The sequence below is a fragment of the Neovison vison genome, chromosome 3 (genome assembly GCF_020171115.1).
Source record: "Neovison vison isolate M4711 chromosome 3, ASM_NN_V1, whole genome shotgun sequence".
NCBI lineage: Eukaryota > Metazoa > Chordata > Mammalia > Carnivora > Mustelidae > Neogale > Neogale vison.
This window is the reverse complement of record NC_058093.1, coordinates 231796658-231807499: the sequence shown is the minus strand read 5'-3', so window position 1 is coordinate 231807499 and position 10842 is coordinate 231796658. Positions and strand designations below refer to the sequence as shown.

At 53.1% G+C, this 10842-nt stretch overlaps 1 protein-coding gene across 1 annotated transcript; it reads left to right on the top strand.

Annotated features, from left to right (window-relative positions):
* Positions 1 to 4100: 4100 nt before the first annotated feature.
* Positions 4101 to 10436, top strand: CFAP73 (cilia and flagella associated protein 73). Its single transcript, XM_044241107.1, has 7 exons — positions 4101 to 4314; positions 5666 to 5780; positions 6549 to 6653; positions 7453 to 7653; positions 8141 to 8362; positions 8668 to 8826; positions 10356 to 10436. Exons 1-7 carry the CDS (start codon positions 4259 to 4261, stop codon positions 10434 to 10436), a joined length of 939 nt encoding a protein of 312 aa, XP_044097042.1. The 5' UTR covers positions 4101 to 4258.
* The last annotated feature ends 406 nt before the right edge of the window (positions 10437 to 10842 follow it).

The window sequence follows — 10842 nt, the reverse complement described above, 5'->3', positions numbered from 1 at the left end:
AGCAGAAAGCCTGACGCTGGGCTCAATCCTAGGACTGAGATCATGACCTGAGCTGAAGGCAGAGGCCCAACCCACTGAGCCACCCAGGTGCCTCGACACCTTGTTTAAAACAGAAACGCTGAGGCCTGGGTCATGTACCCACAGCTGCAGCCTTCTGAAGAAGGGCTGTTTGTGTAGGGACCTTTTCCTCTCCTCAAAGCTATGAGCAGTTTCAAGGTAGGGATGGGTTATCTCTAAAAACAAAACCAAGGCCCATCACTTCTCAGCCTCTGTCCTCAGAGGGTCACTTAACTCCCCTGGGCCTCAGTTCCCTCATCTGTTATTGGTCACAGGTCTGGCCCCTCCTTGGCCCTCTCCAGTCAGGACCTATCCCATCATCCTTGAATTCTGCACACCAACCTACAGACCTTTGTTCTCTTTGTGAAGGGGGTGCACGTCCTCCTGCCTCAGGGCCTTTGCACATGCTGTTCCCCCTACTTGGAATACTTTTCCTTTCTTCTTCTCATCCTCCACCCCATCCTTGAGGTCTCAGTTCACACATCATTGCCTCAAAAAAGCTTCCCTCCCTGCTCCTAGACTTCTCTCCCTAGTCCAGAGTGGCTGTACCACTTGGAATTCCCACCGACAACGTAAAAGTGATCCAGATTTTCTGCCTCCCTGCATCCTAGACTTCTCTCCCTAGTCCAGAGTGGCTGTACCACTTGGAATTCCCACCAACAACGTAAAAGTGATCCAGATTTTCTGCCTCCTTGCGGTCATCATTGTGTTTGTCTTAGCCAGTCCAATAGGTGCACCATCAGCCTGTATGCCCGATGAAAGCAGTTTCTGCCTTATCCACTGCTGTATCTTCACACACTCTCTAGTACCAAGTAGGTGCTCAATAAACATTTGCCCACCAAAAAACACCTGTAAGAGAACAGAAATTCAAAAGGGAGGATGCACACTAGCTTCATGATGATGACATCCTCTGAAGAGACAAGGAAGGGAATGAACCTATAGAGGGAAAGATCCAAGCGGGGGCTCAGCTATATCCAGACCATTGTGGTTAAGAGGGTGGTCTCCACACCCAGGTGGCCCAAGTTCAAATCCCATCTTAGACCTGACATGATGCATGAAGGAAAAAGTGGCAAATCAGGTCATCAAACTTTAAAACCTTGCTCTGCAAAAGACCATGCGAAGAGAATGAAAAGATCAGCTCTGCCTGGGAGAAAATATCCAACAGAGGATTATCTGGAACATCGAGACCTGTATCTAGAATATATAAAGACATTCTCAAAACTCAACGGCTAAGAACAATTCATTAGAACACAGGCAACAGATATGAACAGATATTTTGCTGAAGGGGATGGCAAAGAGACACAAAAAGATGTTCATCGTCATCACGGCCAGTAGAGAAATACCAAGGAAAACCACAGCGAGACCTCACGGCACGCCTATCACACTGGCTAAGGCAAACATGGTAATGACCGTGAGGGGGCAGAAAATCTGGATTACTGTTTGCTGTTGCTGGGCATTCCAAGTGGTACAGCCACTCTGGAAAAGGCTCAAGCAGCTTCCTTAACAATTGTGCTCACGGGCGTCTATTCTGGAGGGAGGAAAACTGACACTCACACAAAAACCAGGACATGAATCTTCACAGTGGCTTTCTTCATGAGAGCCCCAAATGGCATCTAACCCAAACATCCTTCCACCCAAATGGTTCACCAAGCACGGCACATCCACCCCGTGGCATGTTACTCAGCGATCAGAGAGCGTAAACACTGATGTGTGTAGCTAGTAGGATGGATCTCAAGAGAATGAAGCTGAGTGCAAAAGACAGTCTCACGGGTTGCATACTGTCCAATTCCACTTATGGAACATTCTTGAGGTAACAGAACTGTAGAGATGGAGAACAGATACATAGTTGCCAGGAGGCAACTATGAGGCAGGAGGGAGGGAGGCGGTCCTAGCTATCCTTAGCATGAAGGATCTCTGTGAGGAACGTTCTGTAGGTAGCTTGATTGTGGTGGTCATAGGAGTCTATGTGTGATAACTTTTTTTTTTTTAAGATTTTATTTGACAGACAGAGATTACAAGTAGGCAGAGAGAGGAAGAAGCAGGCTCCCTGCTGGGCAGAGAGCCCTATGTGGGGCTTGATCCCAGGACCCTGGGATTATGACCCGAGCTGAAGGCAGAGGCTTTAACCCACTGAGCCATCCAGGTGCCTCCACGTGTGATAACTTTGCATTGAACTAAATACACACACACACACACACACACACACACACAGGAGCGCATGTAAAACCATGAGATCTGAATAAGGTTGGCAGATTGTCTTGATGGCAATTGCTTGGTGGTGATTGTGTCCTATAGGGTGCAGGATGGAACCCCTGGGGGGAACAGAGTGAAGGGAAATGGGATCTCGCTGTGTTGCTTCTTCAACAGCATGTGTATCAACAAGGGTCTCTGAACAAAAAAGTCTTCCGGGAGCTACACGTCTATTAGAGTGACGTTCAAGAATCACACCAGTACCAACTGCTGGCAAGGCCACAGAGAGGCGATGAGACCACTCATGCTTTGCTGACGTGAATATAAAAATGGTACACTTGGAAAAAGTGCACACTTGGAAAAAGTACACTTGGAAAAAGTTTGCTGTTTTTTATACAATTAGACACAGACTTACCATATGACTCAGCAAGCTTACTCCTATGTACTTACGTGGAGCAGAATGAAAGCTTATGTTCACACAAAAAACTGTACATGAACACAGGCTATATTTGTAATCGCCCGGAACAAGAGATGACCCAGCAGGGGGCTGACTAATGAGACCAGGATGTAAAATCAAATACTACTCTACAGTGGAAAAGAATGAAATACGGGTACACATGTGGACGCGAATGAATCTCAGATGAACGCTTCTGGGTTACAGAAGTCAGACTCCAGGGGCCACAAAGCAGAGAATTCCATTTCTGATATTCTGGAAAAGGCACACCCACTGGGACAGAGAACAGGTCAGTGAGTGGTTACCAGGGGCTGGGGTGGGAACGAAGGTTGGTTATGGAGCATGGGGACGGCAGGGGGTGAGGGAAGCATTTTGTGTCTTGGCCGCAGTGGTGGTTACACGACTCTGCGTATTTACTAAAACTCACAGAACTGTATGTGAAAGAAAATAGGAAGTTTACGGTATGTAAATTATACCTCAATGTTTTTAAGTAAGAAAATATTAGGTCATGTATCTTATAACTTCACATCGATTTCTGTAGAAGGTTGTATTTGCAATTTAATGCAATGTCCTCAAAGGGAAAATGTATATTATTTTAGCTCCTTTCTAAAAATATGCTCTAACAAAATGCTTAGGAGTTGTTTTTAGCGATTTAGGGATTATAAGTATAGGTGTGTTTTTTTGCTAATAGTGTTTTTCTACGATTCATGCAATTCTTTACATGAAAAAATTATTTAAACAGGAAACTAAAATGATAGAAAACAAAGACGAGAAGATGCTAGCGTGTGTTATTTCTGGGTGGAGGACCCAGGGGTATTACTCTGGGCATTTTTCCCTAATACCGTTCCCTGGAGTACTGTTTTAAGAATTAAATTGATATTATATAGACAGCGCTTAGTAACTCTTGTTGCCCAAAGTATGTCAGCTCCTCCCTCCCATATCCTCCCAATCTGGATGATGGGTCCCTTCCAAGCTGGTCTCTGCTGGGTGGTGCAGAGCTCTCCCTAACCGGGCTAGGGGGTTCCCTGAGACTTGGCCAGGGTAGCCCCATCCCCAGCAAAGGGAGTTGACCCTCAAAGAGCTGCAACACAGTAGGCCCTCAGCACTCTGCCCCGGACCTGGCAAACAGTAGGTGCCCAATAATTATTCTTTTGAATAGACAACTGAGTGTGCAGCCACGATAGAGGCATCCTATCCCACCCAGCCAGGAAGAAGCTTGACCAGGCACAGCGCACCGAGGGACCCACCTCCTTCTCACCGCACCCCAGTTTAGATTGGGAGTTAAAGCCCTCTCTGGGATGGGCAGAGCGTGCTCCCTTCCCGGCTGCCCCGGCACCTCGCTCCCTCCCTCCCAGGATGGATGCCCCCGGTCTCTAGCAGGCAACGGAATGTTGTGTGCTTGGTTGCCCCGGCAACCAGGGCCTGCTAGGTGGCTGCCTTCTTGGAGTTCAAGAGCTTGCTGCCACGCTGCCCTCAACCCGAAACCCCCAGGGCCTTCTGAGCGAGCGCAAGACTCCTGCCTTGTGGAAAGGAAGCCCCGGGACAACTGCAGGGAGAATGGCCGTGCCCTGGGAGGAATATTTCCGACTGGCCTTGCAAGAGAAAGTGCCCGAGTGAGTGCTTCGGAATGGAACTGCAGGGGGAAGGGTGGAAGGGGGCAGAAGCTGGTGGGATGACCCATGCCTTCCCCTTGCCTGTGTCACCCCGCTTCCTTGGGTGGTTCCTGGTGGTGTTTTACTGTCCCCACTTCACAGAAGAAGCAACTGAGGCTCAGAGGAAAGTGCCCTCTGGGCTAGTTAGGGCAGAGCTAGCAATCCAGGCTGCTCCTCTGTTCCTGATCCCCACCCCTGGCGGACATCCAGTTGAGATGAAATCCTTTGGACCAAGGGGGAAAGGAATTCTGTGAACTCCTGCTCTGCTCTCCCTGCAAACTCTGCATTTACAAGGAGGAGTGGAGGAAGCTTGTGGGGTACCTCCTTTGTGTTCCACTGCGGCTGAGAGTCCCAAGCTCAGGGCCAGAGTCGGGACCGGTGCAGGGACTGCCCTGCTGAACAGAATGTTCAAGCATCCCTTCCGCTGTCTACACAGCCACGGTGTAGGGCCGTGCGCAACCCCTCCCACCGCCCAACACACACACCCCAGCAAGACTCCAGATCCCAGCCACCTCCTGGAGCCCTCGCAGGGAGGTCTAGGGGAGGTCTCACAGCCTTCCGGCCACAGCTTGGCCACAGCAAGTAGCTGATCTCCTCTGCACCCCATTTAGCCTTCCACCAACCCCCTCCTTCCAGTTCACCTGGAATTCCCCTTTGTCTCCTTTCTAAACCCCGTCCTGGGTCACTGCATCAACTCTGCTCTCAAACTGAGAGTGACCACCACCCTCGCCTCTCCCCTACGACCACCTGACCAGACCCACACTGTCTCTGTATTATCCCAGAACCCCTTCACCATCTTCTGCAGCTGCCCTGCTTCTCCTACGGTTCTCGGCCCCCACAGCAGCCTCGAGTGCCTTCTACAATCCAAAGTCCTTCTCTTGAGGCCTTGGCATTGGCCGTTCCCTGCAGGTATCCACGTGTTGACCTCCTCTTGCCCCCACGGGTCTCTGCCGGGGTCTCCTTAGGGTCTCCTCGGAGAGACTTTTTCACCTCTCCATTGAAAGACTTCCTTTTGCCTGCTTAATACTTCATCAGACACATACCATGCCCTGGCCTTATTTATTATCTGTTAGCTTTATTTCCTGTGCCCCCACCCCAGCAGAAAGCCAGCTTCTGGAAGGTGGGGATTTTGCACCGCCTCTCCCCGCCCCGTGCCTAGAAAGGTGCCCGGCAGAGTAGTTGCTCTGTACGATATGTTGAATGAATGAACAACTCAATAACTAGTATATGGCTCATGGGGGCATTTCAAGCACTAGAGGGGAGTTTGGGGGCCCTGACTCTTGCCTCCTTCATTCCCATCTCCCTTTTGGAGCCCCTCCAGGAAGATCCCAGAGCACAATGTGGATGACATCCCACCAGTGCTGCGCCTCCTGGAGAAGAGGCAAGAGCTGATGGATGCGGACCGGGACCTGCAGGCCCAGAAGGAGGTGAGCCTCCACTGCAGTCCCTGAGACTTTTTCAGGACCCTGGGCAAAAAAAAAAAAGAAAGAAAGAAAAAGAAAAGAAAAGGTAGTGAGCAGGGGTTGGGAAATAATGCAGCCAACTTACTAGCTACAGAGTCTGAGACGGGTCCTTTCACCACTCTGAGCTTGGGTTTCCTATCAATGATCAAGTGAGATCAGCTGATGCACATAAGTGCTCACTGAGTACCTACTATGTGCACGATACGGCACTGGGATCTAGAAGTCTCACCACGGTCCCCCTCTGTGGGATTCACAGTCTAAAGGAAACACATGTCCAGGTGGGGACGCACTGAGAAGGTTGTGGGAACCCAGAGGAAGCCCCTTTCTCCACCAAGGGTGGTCAGGGGGGGCTTCCTGAAGGAAGTAATGTCTAGGGATGGGCAAATGGCAAATCAGCTTATCCCGCAAAAGGGGGGTTTGGGTGAGGGGGGAGAAGCCGGCAGAGGGAAGGGCGCATACAAAGACTGGAAGACAAGGACAAAACACAGGAGGATGAGTGTCTAGAAGACAGTGTCAGAGGAAAGGGGTAAAATGAGACCAGAAGGAAGGACAGGGACGGTGGCATGCAGGGTCATTCAGGCTTCATCATGCATGGTAGGAGCATTAGGTGGATTTGAGCAGGGGTTTAGGGACTAGATCAGGGACTACAGATGACAGAAGTAGGAACCCGAAGGTGCTATATAACTTGAACCCCCAAACACACACAGAAACCTACCCCTCACCTCTCCCCAGGTGTTCCAGGCTTTGACGGCAGCCCAGAAACAGCGCCGGGAACAGTTGGAACAGAAGGAGCGGGAGCTAAAGGGATCTTTTGTCCACTTTGACAAGTTCTTGCAGGTGGGTGGATATGGCTGGGGGAGGGGAGGCAGTTCATTGGGTCACAGTCACCATCCTGTCGGGGCCAGACCTGCATGTGAATTTTAAAAGTGGGTTTATTGGGGGCCCCTGAGCAGCTCAGTTGGTTAAGTGTCTGCTCATGACCTGAGCCCAGGGTCTTGGGATCCAGCCCCAACTTGAGCCCCACGTCAGGCTCTCTGCTCAGCAGGGAGTCTGCTTCTCTCTCTCTCTCCCCCTGCCCCTCTATCAACTTATGCTCTCTTTGACTCCCTTACTCTCTTCTCAAATTAATAAGCAATTTTTTTTTAAGTGGGCTTACTGGGGTGCCTGGATGGCTCAGTAGGTTAAAGCCTCTGCCTTCGGCTCAGGTCAAGATCCCAGAGCCCTGGGATCAAGCCCCACATCAGGCTCTCTGCTTGGCAGGGAGTCTGCTTCCCCACCTCCCCTCCCCTCTGTCTGCCTCTCTGCCTACTTGTGATTTCTGTCAAATAAATAAATAAAATCTTTTAAAAAAATAAGCATCTTTTAAAAATAAATAAATAAATAAATAAATAATGGGCTTACTAATACAAGAGGGAGTAGTAGGAAATACGCACACACTGCCTGAGGCATTTGAGTTTTTTAAAAAACAAAGGGGTAAGTGAGGGACCAAAATCAGAGATCCTGGCTGAGTCTGCCCACAGGCCATCTGTGTGCTACCTCCCGCGCGGCGTGCCGGTTTTGGGGCGGGTAGAAGCGGTGAGCCCCGTGGGCTCCCCAGTCGTGAGGGCAGTCGCCTCCTTTCTGTCCGCCTCCCCAGGACACCGAGGCCCGGCGCAGCCGCGCGCTGCAGAGGGCGGCAGAGGAGCGGCTGCAGGCGAGCCGCCAGGAGGCCGAGGCACAACTGCTTAGGGTCCAGCTGGAGGAGCTGCAGCGGGAGCGCGCGCGATTGCAGCGCCGGGTGGAGCGCCTGGAGCCCTGCGCGCGCCTGCTGGGCCAAGTGTTGGAGCAGCTGCCGGAGGTGAGGGCCCTGCAGGAGGTTTTGGGGCTCGGCGACACCGCGCAGCGTCGGGTACCTTCTGGGACGGCTTTCCGGTATGCACTACTGGAGTGCTGACTGTATGCCAGGAATCACCACTTATTGAGCACTGGCTGTATGCCTGGGGACAAAGTTTGTTCTTGAATTCTCCCCAAAGCCCCGTGAAGTGAGTCGTGCTCTTGTCTACCGCATCTTATAAATGGGGAAACCGAGGCTCACAATGGTAACTTGCACTCAGGGACACACAGGCGAAAGGGGAGGGGGTGTATCCAGGCACTCAATACCAGTTGAACGGAACAATCACGGGAGTGAGGCTGGGCTAGGCTTAATGCTGGAGTGGGGAGGGGCGGGCGAGCCCTCATTTCTGGGGTAGGCGCTGTGTGATGCCCTCCTTCGGCACATGGGCTAACCGAGGAGGAAGCGCCCGAGGGCCAGGCGGCATGGGGACCCCATTTTGACCCCACCCCAGTTCCAGGACGTCCCCGAGCTGGTGGCGCGCTTCGACGGCCTGGCCGATATGCAGGCGGCGCTGAGGCTCACGGAGCGCCAGCGGCAGGCGGAGCTGGAGGAAGCCCGCGCGCGGCTGCAGAGGCTGCGGGACGCCGGGCAGGACGAGCTGCTGGGGCAGAGCCAGCGGCGAGCGCAGCTGCTGGAACGCCTGGAGGTTGCGAGGGAGCGAACGCTGAGCTGGGTACGGCCCTGCCGGGAGGAGGCGCCCACCCGGGGCCCCAGCCGCCCATTGCCCTAGTCGAGTGCCAGGGTTCCTAAGATCAGAAGGACCGATGCTTACCCCGGACGGGCAGCGGCGCTAACGGGCAGGTGCAAGCATCAGAAAGCGCTTTAGGGCACCGGGGGCCTGGCCCAGCAGATCCTGATCCCTGTGCCTGCTTTCCTCCCCCGGAGGCGCCTTTGCGCCCCTGGAGGGAAGCAGACAGGCCCCAGCCCTCCTCAGCAGGCTCCAACCCTGATCTGGAAAGGGGGCGGGGTGTTCTTCAGGAATCCAAGTGGATTCAGATCCAGAACACGGCGGCTGAGAAGACCCTAGTCCTGGGCCGCAGCAGAATGGCCGCGCTGAACCTGTTCCAGCTGGTGTGCCAACACAAGGCACAGCCCCCCGCCCTGGCCATTGAGGACACCGAGGGGCAGCTGGAGCAGGTGCGCTCTCTCTTCTGGCCCGTCCCACCCCCAAAACCTCAGGAACCTCTCCTACGCTGGGCTAAGCATGATTCTCTGTGAGTCAAGCTGCTGGCACTCCAGAGGTGGGCTCAGTGGCCTCCTGGGACCCCTGCCGAGGAGGCCTGGGTTGGGTCTTGGCTCTGAGGGGCATCTGCTCTGTGGCCACAAGGAAGTCATGCTCCTCCCTGGGTCTCAGCGCTCTCACCTGTGCCCAGGGGCTGGGGGTGTGTACTGACCACACACACGTTCATGAGTCTGTCCTTTGTCCCAGGGTCAAAGAGCACAAACAAGTGACACCATTGATGAGAAACCAGGTGGAGACTCACCTTTAATTAACCCCTGACCCTCTTGCTCCCTGCATGGACGGGCCGCTGCTTCCCTAGGGAGGGAGAGGATGGGGCTGGTCCTTGTCTTTCTTTCTGCAGAAATGCATCACAGATGTCACTGTGCACCAAGTCATTCAGGTTTGCAAGGCTGTAGAATGTGTGACATGGTTTACAATGGCAAGGGGGTGGGGTGGTTCTGACCTCAGATGCCTCCGTGGCTTCTAATGGGACCCCAAAGCATGGTCCCTTTCAGTGGAAGAAATATGAAAGGTCCAGCTGCCCCTGCCACTCCTGTCCTGCACCCCACACCCCCGATCCCAACCAGACACGGAGAACTCGGGCTCCAGGAGCCTACCTTTGTGCCACGGGCCGAGTGGGATGGGTCTGTGTACACCACTGTTCTCTGAAGTGTGGCCCGCCACCCTGAGCTACACGAGATGACTCCAGGAGGGACAGAGGCTCAGGAGGATGGAACAGGCAAAAGCCTGTCCCTTTTCAACGGACCCTGATCCTACCAAGGAGATAGGGCGAGTGAGTGTGCCTTTAACCCCTGTGGTGCTCCCTGGGCCCGGGCCTCACGCCCCCTCCAGGCAACTCAGTGGAGTGCAAGAGTCAGCTGGGTTTCTTGTGCCTTGTGTTTTTCCACTGCCCCTCTGCTTGTGACAAGGGGTAACTTGATTCTGTTTTTTTTAGAAATGTTTTCCTTTTCAAGTGTGACAAAGGGGAAGGGAGAGCCCAAGGGTAAGTTGGCCTCTGGCTAAGTTCCGGCTCTTGGCAGTGGACATTAAATTCATTATCAATAAATAAGTGACTTAAAAGGAAATATGGGAGGTTAACCCATGGGGACGAGAGCAGGTCAAACACCAATGAATATGGCTGATCTGATTCAAAGGGGGAAAATGAATCAAGGGAAATGAAAATACTCGTTTAATTATAATGCAGGTGATAACCAGGTAGGAAAACTGAGAGTGTCTGCTCACAGGCCATTCAGGAGGCTCAGACGGAGGCCCGAAGGACCCAGAACAGTCTAGGGCAGGTTGGCTGGGCCCTGGGAACCACTGCCATCACTTTTAATAGGGGCCTCCATCCCCAACCCGTGCTCTGCAGCATCCTGTGTTGGGGACATGGCGGAACTGGACACTCGGGGGCTTGGATGTGACTGGCTGTGTTGGGGACCCACAGGTGAAGCTGTTCATCCTGGACCTCTCTGCCATGCTGGCCAGTCTTCGTCAGGCAGAGCCCACACCTGCCTCCCAGCCCTGATCCAGGTAAGCAGGGGGACAGGGTGCCCCCCACCTCGACCCTGAAAGGAAGTGCACATTTCCTGCGGGGTGTATGCTAAGAGGTCCTCACCTGAGAGATGGGAGGGGGCTGTGTCCGCTCAGACTGCTGTGGGGAGTACAGGACGGGCATACAGCAAGTACTAAATAAATGTGGGCCACGTGGGGGGCACCAATATGTCATCCACCACATGGCCTGGGACCAGATCCTCCCTCCCAGGGCCATCAGGGCATTAAACAAGCTGATGTGTGTCAGGGGTTTGGAATGAAGCCTGATGCAAATTCTGGTAAATTCTAGAAGAGTGTCTGGTAAGTAAAGTAAAATAGGACCAACACGGGGGCCACACAGCAAACACCCACAAGTGGGGCACCCGTCACAAGGCCTCCTC